This window comes from Cladophialophora yegresii, assembly GCF_000585515.1.
Source record: "Cladophialophora yegresii CBS 114405 chromosome Unknown aczIN-supercont1.1, whole genome shotgun sequence".
NCBI lineage: Eukaryota > Fungi > Ascomycota > Eurotiomycetes > Chaetothyriales > Herpotrichiellaceae > Cladophialophora > Cladophialophora yegresii.
In genome coordinates, this window is record NW_006913045.1 from 51,988 (window position 1) to 72,283 (window position 20,296).

At 54.1% G+C, this 20,296-nt stretch overlaps 9 protein-coding genes across 9 annotated transcripts; 6 read left to right on the forward strand and 3 right to left on the reverse strand.

The window, feature by feature from the left end:
* Positions 1-399: 399 nt before the first annotated feature.
* Positions 400-718, forward strand: A1O7_00019 (uncharacterized protein; the record flags this gene model as incomplete). The annotated part of the gene is made up of 1 exon (XM_007754061.1): positions 400-718. A coding segment is annotated over one exon (318 nt), but the record flags the coding sequence as incomplete, so codon positions are not given.
* Positions 719-2,121: 1,403 nt separating this feature from the next.
* On the forward strand, positions 2,122-3,275 carry A1O7_00020 (uncharacterized protein; the record flags this gene model as incomplete). Its single annotated transcript, XM_007754062.1, has 2 exons — positions 2,122-2,518; positions 2,566-3,275. 2 exons carry the CDS (start codon positions 2,122-2,124, stop codon positions 3,273-3,275), a joined length of 1,107 nt encoding a protein of 368 aa, XP_007752252.1.
* Positions 3,276-5,095: 1,820 nt separating this feature from the next.
* Positions 5,096-6,687, forward strand: A1O7_00021 (STE/STE7/MKK protein kinase; the record flags this gene model as incomplete). The annotated part of the gene is made up of 3 exons (XM_007754063.1): positions 5,096-5,788; positions 5,845-6,136; positions 6,188-6,687. The coding sequence occupies 3 exons, from the start codon at positions 5,096-5,098 to the stop codon at positions 6,685-6,687; spliced, it is 1,485 nt and encodes a 494-aa protein (XP_007752253.1).
* Positions 6,688-7,247: 560 nt separating this feature from the next.
* On the reverse strand, positions 7,248-8,622 carry A1O7_00022 (lactate 2-monooxygenase; the record flags this gene model as incomplete). Its single annotated transcript, XM_007754064.1, has 2 exons — positions 7,248-7,671; positions 7,700-8,622. The coding sequence occupies 2 exons, from the start codon at positions 8,620-8,622 to the stop codon at positions 7,248-7,250; spliced, it is 1,347 nt and encodes a 448-aa protein (XP_007752254.1).
* A 1,092-nt stretch (positions 8,623-9,714) lies between these two features.
* On the forward strand, positions 9,715-11,031 carry A1O7_00023 (uncharacterized protein; the record flags this gene model as incomplete). The annotated part of the gene is made up of 1 exon (XM_007754065.1): positions 9,715-11,031. One exon carries the CDS (start codon positions 9,715-9,717, stop codon positions 11,029-11,031), a length of 1,317 nt encoding a protein of 438 aa, XP_007752255.1.
* A 1,258-nt stretch (positions 11,032-12,289) lies between these two features.
* Positions 12,290-14,267, forward strand: A1O7_00024 (uncharacterized protein; the record flags this gene model as incomplete). The annotated part of the gene is made up of 2 exons (XM_007754066.1): positions 12,290-14,137; positions 14,205-14,267. 2 exons carry the CDS (start codon positions 12,290-12,292, stop codon positions 14,265-14,267), a joined length of 1,911 nt encoding a protein of 636 aa, XP_007752256.1.
* Positions 14,268-14,373: 106 nt separating this feature from the next.
* A1O7_00025 (uncharacterized protein) lies at positions 14,374-15,333 on the reverse strand (the record flags this gene model as incomplete). The annotated part of the gene is made up of 1 exon (XM_007754067.1): positions 14,374-15,333. One exon carries the CDS (start codon positions 15,331-15,333, stop codon positions 14,374-14,376), a length of 960 nt encoding a protein of 319 aa, XP_007752257.1.
* A 521-nt stretch (positions 15,334-15,854) lies between these two features.
* Positions 15,855-17,540, reverse strand: A1O7_00026 (uncharacterized protein; the record flags this gene model as incomplete). Its single annotated transcript, XM_007754068.1, has 3 exons — positions 15,855-16,121; positions 16,219-17,094; positions 17,142-17,540. The coding sequence occupies 3 exons, from the start codon at positions 17,538-17,540 to the stop codon at positions 15,855-15,857; spliced, it is 1,542 nt and encodes a 513-aa protein (XP_007752258.1).
* Positions 17,541-18,252: 712 nt separating this feature from the next.
* On the forward strand, positions 18,253-19,817 carry A1O7_00027 (uncharacterized protein; the record flags this gene model as incomplete). The annotated part of the gene is made up of 3 exons (XM_007754069.1): positions 18,253-18,288; positions 18,346-19,546; positions 19,594-19,817. The coding sequence occupies 3 exons, from the start codon at positions 18,253-18,255 to the stop codon at positions 19,815-19,817; spliced, it is 1,461 nt and encodes a 486-aa protein (XP_007752259.1).
* Between the last annotated feature and the right edge of the window lie 479 nt (positions 19,818-20,296).

Here is a 20,296-nt window from a genome sequence, read left to right on the forward strand (position 1 = left end):
TGCCTCCAACCCACTACCAACATCAGCCCACGTATGGGACCTCCCTGCAATGACTGGCGTACCACCGAGACTGGAGAATGCGAGCAGAAGGTGAATAATCACACATGGCACGTAACCTTTATTGGGCATGTGGCCGCACGAGATATGAAGCTGCGGGCTTCCTGCTTGTGAGTGTGATTGACTCGCTCGAAGCAGTCCCAAGCTCCTCTGGCACAGGCAACCTCCTCACGGCTTGCCATACAACAGACGGGTAGAGACCTACATAGGTATGGCAACAAAGGCACGTCGCAACGAGGGTTTCGCGGCCACAATGAAAGCAGTGGTCGTCAGGGGCAAGTGGAAGTCGCGGTCGAGTGGAGACGAGGGTCAGAAGTCAGAGCCGCACACGACAAGAAGACGGTCACATCCTTCACAACTGGTTGTGGGAAGTGCTTCTGCTGCAAACAAGGGGTCCGATCACGCCGTGAGAAGTGTCAAACGTTGGGAACAGTAGTTCTCGATGGCGACCAAGCGGAGTATTGTCGATTTCCGCTCGCGGATGGCACCATTGTCACGCCTCCGGTCAATATTGAGGAGTATCAACTGGGTCTGATGGCCGATATCTCCCCCATGGCTTGCTTCGCCGCCGCAAAATGCGTCACGCGGGGTTGTCAGGGATGTCATCGACCAAAATGTGGTCTTGCGGATCAGCTGTGGTCTTGTTGGACTATGTTCGTAGCTTGTGCTCTGGATTACTGACCCAAGGCCGGTTTGCCTCTCGATGGCGCGGAAGCCCGTTTGCTCCCTCTGCAAAGATTGTATTTTTGGAGCATGGTTGTTCCCGTGCCAACATTGGCGCTGGCCAACGGTACTCTGTAGTTCCAAGTATCGCTTTCCATAATACGGAGGTCGCTTGGGCGAAAAAGCAGATAGATATAAACACTTTGAAGGTTGAATAAGCAAATGTCCATTTCAGAGTTGTTTGAAGAAGCGTTGCATCTACTGGCGAAGGGACAGGACCAGCTGGACTCCATGCCCCATAACATCAAGTCTCTGTCGGGAGCCGTCGAACGTACGATGAGACCGGGTACGAAGAGTTCGACAATGAGGGTACTCGAGGTTGGCGGTGCGTACCACGTCCCGGCCTCACGATCTGCAGGATCTTTTCGCCTACTTAATATGTGCACATATGTAGCTGTGGCGTTCTGCAGACAAGATCTCAATTTTCGAGGTTCCAGCAGCCCCATGCTGGAACAGGTCAGGAGTCCAGGTAGAGCATGTATTGACATCGCACCTGCATGCAACCCGATAGCTTGAAACGGTCTAGTCCCGGCCGTATGTTTTCGTCCAATGCGCTGGAGGACTCAAAGCATGTCAGGGTAGGTAGTGTCCTGTTTGTAGCTGTACTGTCTACTTCGACTCCACAAGGCCAGAGAAAATCGTGAAAGCCAGATAATCGCAGCCCAGTCGAGGAATCAGACACAGGGAGCAAGGACGCTGTGCGCTGCGTATATAGTTGGGTGCGAATGCGATGCCATATCTTAAGATCAAAGGAAGCCGACCTCATTCGGCGAAGCTCGAATTGCTCTGAGCTACCCCGTACAGGAGGAAAGTTGAACCAGAGCCTGGGGAGTAAAAGCTGTGAAGCTCGAAGAGAACATCAGCCAGTGGGAATCCGACAGTGCGATGCCGAAGAGCTGGAGGCTGTTTGTTGATGGCTGGTGGCCAACGATGCTCCCCCACTCTCGCTCACTACTGTACAATATGACCGCGCATGTCCTGCCAGCCACGTTCACTGCCGGAGAGTTTTCATGCTGTGCCCGTGATTCAAACGCATTTTCAACTTCGTTTGTTTCCCAAACTGCTGCACCTCAACTAACACTCGAATCACCCTGTTGCTCTCTTTCTACACCTCACCCCTCGTCCTCCCCTCGACCCTCATCCATTCCTCCATACTCACACCGTCGCGTTCCCCTCCTCTTCCTTATTGCCTGCATCGCCCTTGCCTTCAGCATCCCCTCACTCAGCGGTCAGACCGGACCGACGTCTCATCTGCTCGGGTTGACCTTGCTCTCATATCCGCGCCGATCACCTTCGCCCCACCTCCGCCATTGAGTCGACCACGTTCCCACGCTCCTCATAATGGCATCCACGGAGTCTCCGTCTGGTGCGAACCACATTGACGACCAAGGCCTCAGCGAGTCCTTGAATCAGCTCAATGTCGGTGATCCTCAAAACGACGGCCCGAAGACCGAAGAGGAATATGCGCAATCCATACTGACCCTCCGTGCTATCGTCTCAACCAAAGAAGCTGGTGTCATCATCGGCAAAGCTGGGAAGAACGTTGCCGATCTCCGCGAAGAGACTGGAGTCAAGGCGGGAGTTAGCAAGGTCGTTCAAGGTGTCCACGATCGTGTCTTGACCGTTACTGGTCCACTATCCGGCATCTCAAAGGCATATTCACTCGTGGCCAAGGGTCTGCTCGAGGGTGCACCTCAGATGGGCATGGGTGGCGTGGTTCAAAACAATGGCACTCATCGTAAGCAACCTCAGAACACGATCTTGAATCATACTAATTCGATGTAGCCATCCGTCTTTTGATCTCCCACAACCAAATGGGCACTATCATCGGCCGCCAAGGACTCAAGATCAAGCACATTCAGGATGTGTCTGGAGTTCGCATGGTTGCCCAGAAGGAGATGCTCCCGCAATCCACCGAGCGCATTGTCGAAGTTCAAGGTACACCCGAAAGCATTGACAAAGCCGTGTGGGAAATCGGAAAGTGCTTGGTCGACGACTGGCAGCGTGGCACTGGTACCGTGCTCTACAATCCTGCTGTTCGCGTTCAAGTCGGTTCTGGTCCTCTCCCTCCTGCAGTCGCCACTGCTGGAATTACAGCCAGCAACTACGGTGGCGGGGGTGGTGGTCGATCCTACAACCGTACTGGCAACGGTGCAGATTTTAGTGAAACGCGCACCTACAACCGCAACAACGACATGCCACGTGGAGGGGGTATTCCTGTGGTTACTGAGGATGGCGAAGAAGTCCAGACCCAGAACATCAGTATTCCCGCCGATATGGTCGGCTGCATCATTGGAAGAGGTGGTTCCAAGATTAGTGAGATCCGCAAGAGCTCCGGCGCTCGCATCTCGATCGCCAAAGCTCCTCACGACGACACCGGCGAGAGGATGTTCACCATCATGGGGAGTGCCAGCGCCAACGAACGAGCCTTGTATCTTCTCTACGAGAATCTTGAGGCCGAAAAAGGACGTCGGCAGCAGGTCTCCTCCGAGTGAAGTTTCAGCCAGCGACCCCCTCCCACCCAACTACTCTTCGACACGCTCCCTAACACCTTCCGTCCACCATTGTCTGCCTCCAACCTTGACGAATGACAGGTCCGCGAAAAGCATATGGCATTGTTTTCTTCTTTCTTGGCGTCCGATAGATGGTGTCTTGCGCAAAGCGAACATTGACGAAGCTATGATACCTTACCTCTCGCCAGGAGCGCGAGTTCTTTTCACGAATGATGATGACCTGACCTCGAGCTTTGTACACGACGACCTCGAAACCGCAATCCTTTCTAATGTGTTCGGCGACCTTCATAACACACCTCTTTTCTGCTCGAAACCTCGGCAGGTGGACTCGCCTCCTCAGCCTTGTCCTCGTGTCGGTCTGCAGCCTTAGTTCGCACTCTTCGGGGGTGGCCTTCGAACCGGAGGACGAGGATGCATCAGACGGAAGATAGCAGCGGGAGACATGCTCTTGTTTGGTGGGTCAGCCGTGCTTTTATGTAGTGCATGACCCGAGATCAGCGCTCGGCGGCCGTAGGGGCGGGCCATGTCCGAGCACATGCCAAAGTATCAAGCCCAAGGCAGAACGGACCTCTCCCAGTCAAATGTCAAAAGAAATGAAGAAAGGCCTTGCACGCTTCGCTTGTGTCAATCAAAGGATTTTTCAGTCGTAGAGCAGCCATCCTGCAACTGCCAGTGCTCCGACAGCGTAGAAGCACCAGCACTGATTTGTAGTTTGTCACCGCATGTTGGCAGACTCTGACAGGCCGGAGCGGGCCAAGTCATCATCCGAGGGGCGGTATGTAAATCAACCGCCAACGCAGCTGTGCTTGTCATAGGCTCTCGTTGAGCTCCTGCTGATGCCCGAGAGCTGCAGCTACTCTCAGGCGTCACGAGTCTGCTGCACCTCGAAGGGAGGAGAGGGCCGACCACCAATCCGGTCGGGGCATTTGGAGTAATTTGCCGTGCCCTACAACGAGACTAAGCACGAGAGACGGTCAAGCGAGAGGACCAGACCGTGGCCCAGCTGCAGTTTGTCAGATAGAGTTCAATTACATAGCCCAAGAGGGACGAGCTGAAAATCATACTGCCTACGGAGTACAATTAATCGCTCTTGCATCTGTCGCTCGTCGTCATCTTCTTCTCCGTGAATGCATGGTGATGGTCACCTCGATCTCCCTGCACGAGGCGACATTAAATTGACTTGCCAGACTGGCTCTGTCCGAGCCGTGCTTCCTCGGCCTCTGGTGTCTTGTCGTTTGGCGTTTCAGGTAGCCGCCCGTTGCAGATCAACAATTCACCATCGCCAAAGCGGGTTGAATTGGCCCTCACGCGGCACACCACGCCCGACGTCGACCCCAATCAACCTCGTGGCCTCAAGCGTTCGCTCTTGGTCAGCGGCTCAGGGTCGAAACCATCTTCTTTTGAATTTCCATGCGTTCATTTACTCTACACTTTGTATACAGCCCGAGAACAACCCAGCCTCTCACAGCGTAGACAACTGCAGTACATTCGCCCCGAACGCCAAATACGAGCGGAGGTTTGGTCAGCAAGGCGAACTATCTACCTGCGTCGGCCTCTCAAGCACGCCTGCACTCTCGTGCAACAGGCAACAAGAACGAACAATTTGCCTCCGCCGTCCGCTGCAAGACTTCGCCGCGAGACTACGATATCCCTCTTTCTACTCGAACTGAGCCCGGTTGCACTCGAACCTCAACAGCAACGGTGTTTGTCCTTTACATATACCCCGCCGTTCCGGCATCTTCTCCCTGGCTTATAGTCTATAAACACCTCGTCACACAAATCCTGCGAGCTTCTATACAATCATGTCGTCCCCGGTACCACTTCTTCGGCCGCCTATGCCTGGTGGTCGAAGTCAAAGCGGCAGCCGCACTCCGCGTCTCACACTGGGTATTCCTCCCTCACCAAGCCAGAAACCAGTCGGCGGCGAAACAGAACCAGTCCCCGAAATCCCCCGTTTCAGCCTCGCAGCCTCAGGGCAAAAAGGTCCTCCAAAACTATCGCTGGCGACGCCGATGGGAAGCCAGGGCTCTTTGCAAGAAGGAGGCACAAGTCTGAGACCACAAATACAGCCTTTGAATATATCTGCAGTAACAGGAAATGAAGCCATCGGCAGACCAAGAGGGGATAGTTTCCATGCTGCAAGTGTACCTGGCTCTGCCTCTTCCTCGACATACTCAGCACTTTCCTTCGCCATGCACGGAAGACAAGCAGGGACACCGGACCCTTCGTCAGCGATAAGTTCGATCTACTCTGAGGCCAGCATCGGTGGCACGTCGATGGAGAGGGAATCAAGTATGGGCGGGCTTTCGATCGACTTCGAGAAATTGGCCATCGAAAAGGGCCGGCCGCTCGACGTGGAAGACTTGGACGACGAGGGCTGGGGAGCTGCGAGCGAACAGAAGAAGATCATTGAGTTGGGCTCCCTAGGGGAAGGTGCTGGAGGTGCAGTGACGAGGTGTATGTTGGAAGGCGGAAAGACGATATTCGCTCTCAAGGTCTGGACGGTCCGCCTCCAAAAACCCGGGCTCTGCGCTAACCCTCCCGTGTACAGATCATCACAACCAGCCCTGACCCCGACGTCAAGAAACAGATACTCCGTGAGTTGAAGTTCAACAAGAATTGCACGTCGGAATACATCTGCCAATACTACGGAGCGTTTATGGACAAATCTTCCAGCACGATATCAATAGCGATGGAATTCTGTGAAGGTGGCAGCCTTGATAGCGTTTACCGGGAGGTCAAGAAGTTGGGCGGTAGAACAGGAGAGAAAGTGCTGGGCAAGATCGCAGAAGGTGTGTTGCATGGCTTGACATACCTGAACAGCCGGAAGATCATACACCGAGGTAAGCCACACAGCCGGGAAGGGGCGACTGATATACTGACCACGCTCACAGACATCAAACCCTCAAACATCCTCCTCTGCCGCAATGGCCAGGTCAAACTCTGCGACTTCGGAGTATCTGGCGAATTTGGCACTAAAGGGGACGCCAATACCTTTATCGGCACGTCTTACTATATGGCACCGGAGCGAATACAGGGCCAATCATACACGATCACTTCGGACGTCTGGTCTCTCGGTGTGACACTACTCGAAGTCGCGCAACATCGCTTCCCCTTCCCCGCCGACGGAACGGAAATGCAGCCTCGTGCTGGTCTGATAGATTTGCTCACGTATATCGTCGCCCAGCCTATCCCGAAACTGAAAGATGAACCGGACAACGGCATCAAATGGAGTGACATGTTCAAGTACTTTATTGAGTGTTGTCTGGAGAAAGAACCTCCCAGAAGGGCCACGCCTTGGAGGATGCTCGAACACCCCTGGATGGTGGAAATGAAGGCCAAGAAGGTCAACATGGCGGCGTTCCTGAAACAGGTGTGGGATTGGAAAGATTGAACGGTCCCGAATCTAGAACCATGGAGTATACGGAAGTGGATATCTAGATGTGGGTTGACGATGCTGATGCTTGTGACGATCCGACGGAAACGGGCAAGATAATTACCAGATAATGTTGGAAAACGGAGAAAATGGAATCGAGGCAATCCAAGAGGAAGGACGAAAGGAATTGTTACGCCTCAAGAGCATGGACGACAGCCCCGACACGACGATGACGGCAGAAATCTTCTAAGCATCTAAATATGCCTCGGATGGCGGAAGAAAGGAGAGTGTCTCTCAACTAACACTGTGCCGGGACGACACTAGTTCTGGTTAACAAGTGTGCAGACGGCGATGGAGGAGATCTGAAAGACAGTGGGGTTCAAGGCGGAAGCTTGGATGTTGCAGCGAGGCTGAGGTAGTGACAGTAGTGGGTGCCGCTCTCATAGAAGCTGGAGCAGAGGTCGAAAGCAGAAAGGCATTATTACCCACTGATTTCACATCATGCTATCTAGCCGTCTTTGCTCTGATCTATATATCTTGGCGCTGCTAGCAGTTCGCAGCTGCATCGGGTCGCCTTCTCATAGCTTGGCCTTCTCAGCAATCAGAGTGTAGCTCTTGGGGTAACTTTCCAGCCTGTCCTTCTGCATCTCTCCAATGTTCCTGAACCCAGCGGTGAGCATGGAAATGTCGAATTCAGCAAGCAGGTTCTTGAAGACATGACGCACACCTTCCTCGCCCATGCAAGAAAGTCCATACACATACAGTCGACCGACCCAGACGAATTTTGCACCAATACACAGTGCCTTGATGATGTCCGATGCACCCCTCACACCGGAGTCAAACATGACGGTGATCTTCTCCCCAATACCGGCATTGATGATGTTCTCGAGTGCGTCCAGACTGGCGATTGCGCCGTCGACCTGACGACCGGCATGGTTGGAGACGACGATGCCGTCCACACCCAGATCGACGCAGTGCTGTGCGTCAGCCACGGATTGTATCCTAATTTACCCGAGTCAGTCAAAGAGACACGTGTACACAGCCGGGCAAGACTCGCCCTTTGATGCAGAACGGCTTGCCACCACTCAATTCCTTCCACGTCTTCATCACCCAGGGGATCTTCTCCCAACTGAACGCCCTTCCATGCCAGACATTGTCAATCCACGCAGCACCGGCCTCTTCGGGGGACTTCTTCGGATCGATGCCCATCTCCTTCAGACGTTTCTGGAATACGGGGTCTACGAGACCCAGGTCGGCGCCGATGCCGCGGTAAAAGGCGTAGTTCGATGTCGCGATGTCGTCGTGGCGGAAGCCGAGCTGCCATGTGTCGGTGGTAAGGATGCAGGCCGTAAATCCACTGGCCACGGCGCGCTTGAGCAGGGAAACCGCGAGTTCGTCGTCGTGTGGGAGGTACAGCTGGAAGAAGCGGACGGGGGAGTCATTGTCTGCGCCCTCAACTTTCACGGCCTCGGGTAGGTGTCGCCCGGCATCATTGGCTGCCGCGACATCCTCGATTGTGCTTGAACTCGCGGTACTCAACCCATAAGGTAGGCGAAGCTGGCCGGCCACCTTGGCCACGGGGAGCTCGCCCTTGGGATGGTAGATCTTGTTGATCCCGATAGGTGCGAATCCGATCGGCGCCGAGACCTTATGGCCAAACAACGTGGTTGTCGTGTCTCGCTCATTCACGTCTACGAGTTGGTGTGGGATGATTCGGTGTCGGAAGAAAGCCTGTCGATTGGCGAGGTGCGTCCAGCTGTTTCCGGCATTGGACTGAGCGTAGTAGCGGCCGTTGATGGAAAGAGACTCCTCGGCCAGCGCTTCGAGCTTGTCGGGTCGGGTGTTGAAAGGGGCAGATTTCCCTTCATTTATAGCCCAGAAGGCGTTGCGTTGTTCTTGCTGCCAGTGTGGCGTCGTGCGGTGGTATAGCTTGGGGATCTTGCTGTCGCTCATTTTGGAAAAAAGGTATATTTAACGCCGCGCAAGACAATATAATTTATCAACTACAGGATGGCAGGAAAGATGCACCACTGACGATGGTTCTGAAGGACTGTGATCTTACCTGTGGGCACTACACGGGGATTTATGCAACACACAGCATTGAGTCCCAAAGCCAGAGAACCGGTTGCAGCATGACATCTCTATCAAAGGCGCACTCTCCGGCAGATGTAGTGGCCGGGCGTCACAAAGACGCGGAATCAGGAGACATGACGTTAAACGGTGACTGGTGATGTAGGAGGTGAATCAGGGTGGAGATCTGAAATTGTGTAATGGACGAGAGACGAGCGTGAAGATCGACTCCCGGGAAAATGAACAGATCTCGGAGCTTGTTTGGTTGGGCAAATGCTTGTCTCTCGCTCCGAGTTGCCATCACCGGAGGATTTTCCGGCGGTGCTACTCCGGACAGACCCTGGAATCGACAACCAGCAGAAGCATCAACGACAAGCCTCACACCTTCTATCGACTACGAGCCAGACCAGACTGCTACGGTCTCGATTACCTCTGGCTCGAGTCGAGAGCTACAGCAACTCCTCCCGAGTACCCCAAGCGCCCACCGTGTCCATCAGCAGGTCGCATCCTACCCGTGTTCACAGTCTCGACTCGCACACTCGAGGCTGCCGTTGGCCGAGCAAGACGCTCCAAGTCACCAGCTTCCTAGATGGCCGAGGCCGGTGTTTGAATGTGTCGGAATGCATGATTCCGTACTATTCTGCCTAAGACAATATCCTCCAAGCTACTCGTAAGACCAACAACGAGCAGTATCGGATTTCTGCCTTGCAAACCATGCCCGGCGCTTGCACAGCCTCATTCGACCAACCAAGGCTCTGCGACCTGGAAAAGCCATGTGCGCCGAAGCCACCCTCAAGGAGGCGCACACATGTGTGATCGCTCAACATGGTAACTGCAGTGCTGCCAACTTGGGATGCAAGTCTCCGAATTCTCGCACAGCAAAGACTAGTCCCTTGATGACCTGAGCAAGTGTGCATATATCATGGGCGTCCGAGTGAGAATGCCAGTGTCACACTTCGAAGCGCAGCTATCGGAATGGCTCACATTGAGCTGGCAGACAACTTCCCGGCCCTTGAGAAGATCGACCTATCCGCTACGACCATTACATGCAGTTACTGGCTGGTCAAACACAAGCGCCACTGCTCTCGATCTGTAAAGCTTGATCCTGCGGCAGCCAGACAGCTGCAGAAGAACCTGCTTATGGTTCGGGCGGCTACCCATGGCTCTCTGACTTCAGACTTACGCTCGTTAGTGGTTGAAGACTTACTTGAGTGTTCTTGCTGTTGGCAACACAAAACAAAGCTGCATTCCGGCACCCTGCTGGGCGAGGAGGTTCGACGTCGATGGCAAGACCAGCTGAATATTGCCGCACCAGAAGGCACAGCGGTCAAGACGACGGTGGCCCCCGCGTCATGTTCAGCGGATGTCAAGGCACTCGATATCCGCCTAGCGGGGGTGTCGGCTATTCCTGGACCAAATCTCAGATCCGGTCGGTATACGCCCTTCCACCTACCAGATGATGCTGTACGTACTCCAGAACCGGAGTTCCTCCCCATGAAAAAGCCAGGACGGACGGTTGCCCAGAAGATTCTCCAAGGTCCCTCGAGCGAACAGTCACGCCGTACCAGAAGTCTCTACGCCTACGGCAGGTCATCAAGTCCCGGGATGCTCAAGATAGGGGTTTCCCAGAACGTCGAAGCCCGGCTGGAAGGATGGAGCAGGTCTTGCCTCTACCAGCCTATCCTGAAACACCACCTAAAGGGGGTCCCCTGCGCTCAATTCGTCGAAGGATTGACACATTCGGAACTGCTTCAATACTGGCGCAGGGAGATCCGATGCAAGCACAACCCAGACTGCCATACTCAACACAAGGAATGGTTCGAGGTGGACGATGCGACCGCATTTAGAGTGATGGATAGCTGGGTCGAATGGATGAGGGTCGCCGAGCCTTACGACCATGAAGGCCGTCTGAAACCCATATGGCGCTCTAGCATCGTCGACATGGAGGCGAATGGAGTACTTGTTACCTCGCGACGCCTACTGGACGTCGTCGAAAGTTTCCAGGCGAAGAATACTCCACAAAGCGGTAGTGCCGTCGCCACGCGAGTCGAAAGCACGGTAGCAAGGTCGTTGGTTGATGGAATGTCTGCAACATCCATTGTCACAACCACCCCAACGCCTGTGGTACTTTACGGTCGAGCCACTGCTACTGTCCTCTCCGCGACCGCCCTCATCACATCGTCTCTCCCAACGTTACAGAAAAGTCAACTTCGAGCTTTACTGAACGAAGGGACACCAAGCAAGGCCACCTCGCCTTTGTCTCTTCCAACGCCTCTCGTCCCCGCGGTGTGAATGCCTCTTCGCCCTTATGGTATGGTCAATGTTGCTGGTCTAAGTATACCGCTCTTCGACTCATGACCAGCGTTGACGTGTCAACTACTCCGTACTCCATCGTGATTTGTGACTGTTTTCGATCGATCCACATACTCGAATCAGCCTCAAGCGGCGTTTTGTCAGAATGAAAACTCATGGTCTGAGCGCCTCACAGGGCAGACACTGCCCTGCAGTAGAAGCGGCCGTCCATGGGTCTACAGAGAGTGATAGGCGCTACTTTCCGCCTGCAAGACGCCTGCCTCTGTGCGCACCGCAGACATGGGCACAGAAAGATTGTGATGCGGCTGCCTGGGCTTCGACGCTGCATGCAAAGTTCGACAATCTATGGACTTGGGTGGCAGGCAGTTTTGCTCTCACGGCTCGGACATACCATGATTTTTTCCGTTCCAGCCTGCCGTGGGCCGTGGTCAGTGGCCCTGAGCGTCTCTGACCACCTCTTGTCCACTATGTCTCGATGGCTGAATAGGTGACAGTTCGGACTATGGCTTATAGGAGCCGGAGGAGACATTGACGCGTCATTGCTCATGGAGTTCGAAAGAAGAAAGGGCATGGCTTGGTTAGGCTGCTTTTGGCGTTGAAAGCGGCTTCTGGATAAACTCGGCTATATCCCATCATCTGAAGAGATATTGCCATTGACTCGTCGCCGGTTTCGGAGATGTTGCCTTCGTCTCGCGCCTTCATCTGGCTCAGCTGGTTGGTTAGGTATTGACAACAGCCGAAACACCAACTTCCGTCCCAAACGCGCCTTCCCCCTGTTCTCCGGTATTTCTGGCGGTATGCCTGTTGCCGTCGTTCCCCCGCTGCAGTGTCTCATGTTCAAACCCTGGGAGCATTGTCGGGCGCTATGTGCGCTCATCCTTATTTTCTTTGACTGCGAGAGAGATGCTCGGATAAGCCGCATGGTGCTCGATGCAGCGCCTCTGTGACCTGCCACTGTGGCGTTGAATAGTGTGACAAAAGTCAAGTCGTTGCATCATACCGCGCATGTGCCGAAGAGGCCACATTTTGTCCTGGCTCGTCACGCACGTCGCGTGCGATCTTGGGAGGACCGGGTTTGTTTAAGCGGAAGTTCCGGGGGTGAAGAACCGAATCACGCATGACTCGGGAAGCGTCTTGGCAAATGCTTCATGACTCAGCAAAACCCTTCGGAAATTCCTACCCGCATTTTGTAGCTTCGATCCACTCACTGCCCCGTACCTCTGCCTCTGGCGGGGCCATGTCTTCCGATCGTCATGTAGACGCGGACCACCCGTTGAAGGGTCGCATGGCATATCTGCCTGCATTATTGAGCCCGCCAGCAACACTCCAATCTCATTGGGAACCGCCTGGATCCGAAGAACCCCCATCAGATGCCACGCAGGCCGTGCCACCATCCCCTCTGGTTGGCTCGAAGAGGAAGAGGCCCCGTGCCGCCAGAGCGTGCGAGTTCTGCAGAGCTAAGAAGCACCGATGCGATGAGCTTCTGCCATGTTCGAGGTGCAAGAAGCGGAATCGGCCTTGTATCTACAAGGATGCGGAGCTTGCTCGAGGCCGCTTCCACGCTCTTGCGCGTCGTGAGCTTGACGGCACGCAAGCATCCAGCACGAATAGCCCTCTCGACACACTTGATGAAGGCTTGAATCATAACCGCACGTCACACGACCATGCAAATGAAGAGGTCAGCGAGATCAATCCTCACACTATGAACACCGAGTTCCACGGGCCAACGTCATCCCTGGCATTCCTCGCGGCTGTTCAACATCATGCGCACAAAGACGGCGCTAAGACGAACGAACAGCCGCAATCTTTGATTTCCGCCTTTCATAACGAGTCCTTTACGCCGCAAGCCGCCCAGCCGAGATCACCAGAAGTGCAGTCGCCGTCTTCGGTTCGGTACCACTTTCGTCAATCTCGGTTCTTCCTAGATGGATATTTTCAGAACCTGCATTTCATCCATCCAGTCATCTCTCGAGAGAGCTTCTATTCAAAATGTGAAGATCTCTGGTTTGACCGATCCGACAGTCCACCTCCGAGCTTTGTGGCCCTGTACTACGCCATCATGAGTCTCGGTGCAATCATTCAAGAATGGGATGAAGAAACTCTCGATGGCATGGGCAGGTTTGACTGGGCGAGGAAGATGTTCCATCTAGCATCTGGCGCTTTGGAACTGACATTGGGTCATAATGATCTGGAGACTGTCCAAGCTTGCCTCATTATGGCGAAGGTGTGCCAGAATGAGTTAAATCCTCACCTGGCTTACTTGTATCTCGGCAGAGCAGTACGGACCGCGCTGTCGGCAGGCTTCAACCGAAGACCGCGACTGACTCCGACGGCTGCACGTCCCGAAGCACATTCCGACATTGCCAGAACTTGGTGGGGTCTATATTCATTGGAGATCGAGATGAGTTTCGCCCTGGGTCGTCCTGACTCTCTCGGACTCGACATTTACCACAACCAGACCATGCCCGCTGTGAACGAGACGGAACATGCTATTCTTGCAGCAATGGTTGATTTCGCTCGCCTCGTCCGCAAGGTGTCGGTTTCGATATACGCCTCTGCTCAGTCTACCTCTGAGAGGCTGGCAATAGCCGCCGAGATCGAATCCGAAATGGACGCCTGGCTCGAGTCCGTGCCCAGTTTCATTCGCCCGAACTTTCATGGCGACGAGTCTTCAACAATGATCAAGGAACCAAAATGGGCGAAAAAGCAGAAACATACCTTGAGGTTCCGGTACCTTAACGTCAAGATGGTTCTCTATCGACCGTTTCTCTTGCATGCTGCCGCGACAGACAGTCTACCAGATCCCATACTTCAGACGGCAGTGAAAAAATGCGTTTCCTCGGCACGAGCCACCATTCAGTTGATGCATCAAATGTACTGTGAGCTGCCCTACTTCCGTACCTGGTGGTATAACGTCACCTACACCTTATATGGGGCATCCATCATTCTGTGCTATCTATCCAGGTTGGCCTGCGACGACGAGAAACAGGAGTTGCAGAAGCATATCGACCTGAGCATTAGTGTTCTGGATGCCATGGAGGATCATGTCGTCGCCAGAAAAGCGGGGGCTGTCTTACGAGAGGCGGTACAGCATGCTCACCACAAAGGCAACCCAGATGGAAATCGGGTACCTCAACAAGCTCCGCAACTAGCTGACACCCCTCTTATGCAACTGGCAAATGCGTCTGCTGAAGCGAACGGGCCACGTCCTCTAGACGAGCCGCTCTTGGATCCTTTCCATAATGTCAGCTTCGATTTCATGGGCCAGATCTTCCCTTTTGATGACAGCTACGTATCTCCCTGGCCGAGTTATGCTCCCCACTAATGGCTGGGAACTGCTTTGTTTATGAAATCAAGCACCTGCTCGGCCCAAGCCTCTTCAGCTCTAATGCCTGTTCCCAGGCTCAGCACAGGGCTAATGTGGTTATGGCCTTCCAACTTTCCCTCTGAAAGGTTCTCGCTGACGGCTTTCGCACCTCGCCACTCCCTCACAAAGTCATCCTTTGGTACCAGAACCTCATTTTCCGGGTCGAGGCTCCCCGTTAGCACCTGGACCGAGACCTCTTTGAGGTCATTGATGGAGCCATCTTCCTTCGCGGCTCTTAACAGGCCCAGCGGAGAGTGATGCTGCACGTTTGTGCCATAATATGCCGCGAGCGTCTCTGCCCTCTCAGCGACCGCCTGGTCAAAGTGAAAGGGGACGGCGAGGAAGGTCACGCTTGACAGTCTGACATTAGCGGCGTCGCGCCCCGAGGTTTTCCGTCGACTCTCTGCGAACTGCGGCGCAAATAGATAACTAGCCAGGTGGACACCGCCTGCGGAGTTCCCTATGGTATGCAGATTGAGTGGCTCGCTCGAATCATGTCGAATGTTCTCCTGGATGAATTGGATGACCAGTTCGAGGTCTTCGCCACCCGAAGGAAATCTCGCCTCGTGTCCGATCAATCGATAATCAGGAATAACGACCTTGCACCCCAATCTTTCCGCAAAGAAATGGCCGAGATTGGCATAAACCAGTCCCCCCGGAAAAGCTGGGTTGATCTTGTCGCCTCTCACAAGCCCACCACCGTAGAGGAAGATGACCAGTTTATTCTGTGATGCTGGGGTACCAACAGGAGTATACAGGTCCAGCTGTTGACGTGGGTGTTTGCCGTATGGGAAGGACTCTCGCTGCGTTGCCTTTATCGCATCCGCCTGCTTCAGCAGTAGAGGTGTGTAAAGCTTGTACGTTGGCAGCACGACTTCGTTGATAGCGGTCCCGAATCCTGGCAATTGCTCCATGGTGGTTATAGCGACTTTGGATCTGTGAAAAGACTTTGGGCGTGGCATGGGCCCTGCCCATATCAAACTCTCAGACGGCAATCCAGCGCGATCATCTGCCGAGAAACCTTACGCTTGCTCCGGAAAATCTCCACACGCCCCCCGCCGCCGCGCGATGCCACGATGCGCCGACATTTTCCCAAGCCCGGGTTTTCCGATGTCATGGGACACTCAACTTATGGTGTCAAGATACTGTGCAGCCGTCATCGGACTTCTATATCCCCATTACTTGCACAATGCGTATACCTTCGAAGAGCGCTTGAAAACTACAGGTATGACAGCCGCGTTTGAACGCGACTGCAACCAGATCGGCCGGTATGCGTGGGGCTTGACGGACGATCGCGTATAGCGATTGTGGCTTTTGGTACATTGAGGACGATCTCCGCAGCGAACCAAGTCGATGTCGCGAGTGCTTTCAAATACTGCCATCCCAAACTAGTCATGGCAAGCCAAGGCTCGTGTTCAACAGCCCACGTGGGACGCTATTGACCACACAAGCTCGGAATCATGCTGGCGCCTACCCCGACCAGTCCGTCTATGTAGGCCAGGAAAGTCTGAAGGGGAATCAGGTCTATCAGACCTAGACTCGGGTTCGAACTCCTCAGCACTTGCCCACCCCACAAAACTCGAACATAGTAGCAACCTTGACGGGAGTACAGCTCAAAGACGACCTCTGAGCCCATTCCAGGCCATACCATTACATCCACCTGCAGGATACTGAGAAGACGAGACACGGAACCATCATGAGCCTGTGACTCTGTGTTAGCGGGGCACGGTAGGCACACGAACAGGCGCAATAAGAACCCCAGAGGCACTGCGGCCAGTCGGACAGTGGGGCGGACTCACAACGTTATGTCGGTATATCACTGGAGAGGTGGCATTGACGGCGTCACGAAGGTTCTGAGCAAGCTCTGCCAGGTAGATCCCGAAACTCGCCGTCGATGCTGGGAGCGACGAGGGACTGTCTCGGTAGATGAACGAGTACTCATACTGGCCTCTTCGGAACACTGCCTCGGCGTCCGCTTGGGTGATACAGTTGGACGAATTGCCGATTTGGCATGGCAGTGGCTTCTGATGACACAGCCGTGCGGATAGATTGTCGAAGTAATGGTCGAACCAATTGTGCCATCCTGAATCACTAGAGTTCACTCCACTGACCAAATCGAGCTTGGCGAACAAAGGAATCGAGTCGTTGAGGTGCAATGTCCAGTTCGCAGCGTCACTGCCCACTCCGTAAGAAGAGTAGAGATCGCTCGCCGTGGAGCATGTGTATCCCGGTTCGAGGCTATCGATGCTGTCGGGCTGAATGAGTACAGATACCGGTCGATTCCGAAGTCCAGGATATTCTCCCTCCACGATTTGGCCTGCAACCTGCGAGGTGATGACATTGTTGGTTACACGGTACTGCACTGTTGATGAATTGTAGGACGGCGGTATGAAGTTGAGTAAGTCGTGGTAAACACCAAAGAGATCACGGCCGTGTTGACGAGAATCGTTGAGCCCTGAGCCAGTAATTTGCGGGAACTGGCACGTCCCATTGAAGCCTTCCGGTGCCAAAGGGTTGGAAGGAGAAGTGTAGACCTGCCAGTTCACCTGAGCCGAGGTTCCGTCGGGTCGGGGCACGCCATAGTAGAACAGCGCCTCGTCGTCGCAGTTCCAGGAGTAAGACTCGCGCGGAAAGGCGTTGGACGCGTATGGTGTCCGCTTGTGGTGGCGGTGGATCTGGGGAACGTCAGATATGGGCTCGCGAAGGACAGGTCGATACGTACAATCTCGACGTATTCGAGCGTATAGTCCGGAGAAACTCGAGCATACTCCTTGGCCCTGACGTGTGGCATATTGCACCAATTATAGGTACTATATGGTGTCGACGTAGGGGTGACTGACGAGTTGAAAATGAAGCCTTGAATTCCAGTCCCGTTCACGACATACTCCAGATTGTTGATGTTCGTGTCGTTTGGGGGATGCCATGCCAGATCCACCGGCTGGGATGATTGAGAGCAATTAAACTGGGCCATAACCTGGTAGGTTAGTGAGCCCATCCGGAGCACACTGCGCAGCCGTTGAATCATGGTGTTCTGGTAGAGCTGAGCGGTCAGGACGTCGAAGGAGGTCAAAAAATAGGTGACCAGTCCTGAAAACACAGGAGGAGGGTCGGCGCTCGGCATGATAAAGCTGACATTGTCGTGGAGCTCAACCTCTTTCCAACGCTACGCACGGCACGTTATCGGCAGAGGCTTGCCTGGCTGTTTACGACTGCATCATAGCTGGAGCGAAGACCACTTGGAGGCTACATACTAGCAGAGACAGTTGAAAACCTTGCGGTCGCTTCGAGCGTGTGAGTGCAGGGGGGTTCTACAAGTCGATATCATTGGCGATATTTTGCTGGTTAAGAAACGTGCTGGACTGCGATCAATGAGTGGATGATGGGCCGTAGAGTGGGCAGACGAGGGGGGTAGGTTGGCCGGGATCTTATCTTATCGTAGAGACACCATCGGGGAGCAGTCATTGGTGTGACGACTAGTCTCGTCTCCGGCATCAATTCCGTTGACGAGCGGGACAGCCTCGGCTATCCCAGAATGGAAATGGAGTGCGGGGTCCGCAGCCTTGATATGCTGACGGCGTCGTCGGAAGGAGAGCGAGCAGGATACAATCAGACCGTGAGCTAGACCACAGACTGCCATTCCAGCAGCACCTTGACTGTGGTTGAAATTGGGACTGACCCAAAGAGCCTTACAACCGAGTGTTGCCTGTCACGCCCGGAACCCCGTCAAACAGGATCAGGCCCTACTCCGTACGAGCGATATAAGCGCACGATTCTAGTTCGCCCTGTAAGTGCTTTCTCAAGCCTTATCGTCACCTCAGGAGACATTAGAGAATATGGCATACCAGACCGATCTCTTTATCAATGGCGAGGTAGGACGCCCCACTCCTCTCATCAAATTAGCGATTCATTTGTGGTGACTTGGCCAGTACGTCAAATCGTCTTCGGGGGAGACACTGTCTATCTACAATCCGAACGACGACACCCTGGTCACGGACAAAGTTCAGGTGGCCTCAGAGGCAGATGTTGATCGAGCTGTTGCTGCTGCCAAAGCCGCATTCCCAGGATGGTCGTCCACTCCGGGTGCCAAGCGTGCAAGCATTATGAACAAGTTTGCGGATCTTCTCGATGCGAATGCTGAGCGCATCGCGAAGCTGGAAAGTATCTGTATGGGCCAACCTATCACCCTTGCCAAAGGGTTCGTACACGGCCCCGCTGCAACCTGGCGATACTACGCCGGCTTTGCGGGCAAAATCGCAGGTGAAAGCTACCCGCCTGAAGGAGACGGTTCATACAAGATCGTCGCGTACGAGCCGCTCGGAGTCTGCGCCGGCATTGCGGCATGGAATGGCACTCATGCCTTGGCGTCTTGGAAGATGGCCGCGGCCCTTGCGGCTGGGAACACATTCATCTTCAAGCCGAGCGAGAAGTCGCCACTGGGCGCTTGTCTCTATGGAGAGCTTGTCAAAGAGGCCGGATTCCCCCCCGGGGTTATCAATGTCGTTGTCGGCGCAGCGTCCGTGGGAGCGATGCTAGCCTCCCACATGGAGATTGCCAAGATTGCCTTCACCGGTTCAGCTGCTGGTGGGCGCGCTGTAACCATAGCCGCGGCAAAGAGCAACATGAAGCACGTCTCGCTCGAACTAGGAGGCAAATCGCCTGCTATGATTTTCGACGACGCCGACCTGGACAACGCGCTTCTGCACAACTCCACCGGCTTCTTGCGAAACTCGGGCCAGGTGTGCTTCGCCTCCTCGAGGGTCTTCGTCCAAGAAGGCATCGCTCCAAAATTCATCGAGGGCATCAAAAAGGCCTTTGAAGATGCGGCCAAGAAGATGGGCGACCCGTCGTTGGAAGAGACTGCGTTTGGCCCATTGGCCGATAAGAAGCAATTCGACCGTGTGATGAGTTTCCTAAACGACGGCAAGGCCGAGGGTATCCAAGTCCTGACCGGCGGGGACAGGCTAGGCGCAAAAGGGACGTTCGTGCAACCGACTGTACTTCTCAATCCTGACGTCAAGAGCCGGGTTTTCACAGATGAGATTTTCGGACCCGTGATATCTGTCAGGACTTTCAAGTCGGAAGAGGAGGTGATAGCGTTGGCAAACGACACGACCTATGGCCTGGGATGTAAGTGTGATGGTCCTCGGCGCACCTTTACATGCTAACTTCTGCAGCATCCATCTTTACCTCCGATATCGCTCGAGCTCTACGTGTCGCATCGAAGATTGAAGCTGGAAACGTGGGAGTCAACCAAGCATACAAGGTATCGCCACAGACGCCCTTTGGAGGCTACAAGCAGTCTGGCCATGGCCGAGAGAGCGGGTATGAGGGGCTGAGAGGTTACCTCCAAGCGAAGACCATCACCATCAACATGGACTTGGCTCCAAAGAAGGCATGAAAAGCACAAACGACCATTGTCGAAGTGATTAACGGTTCACGCGACAGAGTTCGTAAAAATGCCACTCACTTTGTACTTTAGCTAAAAGCACTAATCACCAACGAACTGTGGCTGGGCCATTGGGAAAGCCCTGAACATATATCAGTTCCACGCCCGTCGTAATTGAACAGTTTCCGAAGACGCTTCCGCTTTATCCAGCCCCGTCGTCGTGCTAACAAGGTCCAGCTCTGGCCAAGGAGACAAGGGCATCGGTCTCTGACCAGACTGAAAGCCTAATTGTAGAATCAGCTCGATATGAATGAATGCATGGGCTTCATTGAACGATGGTGCCACACGGTCGTGTAGAGCGAGTGGAGCGAACAAAGGCGGACTGAACAAGGTATCATCAATATCAGTGTTGGGTATCTCAGGTGTATCTGTACATTGTTTGGTGTAAACCCGCATATCTTCGTCCACATGCTTTTGCATTACCATGATCA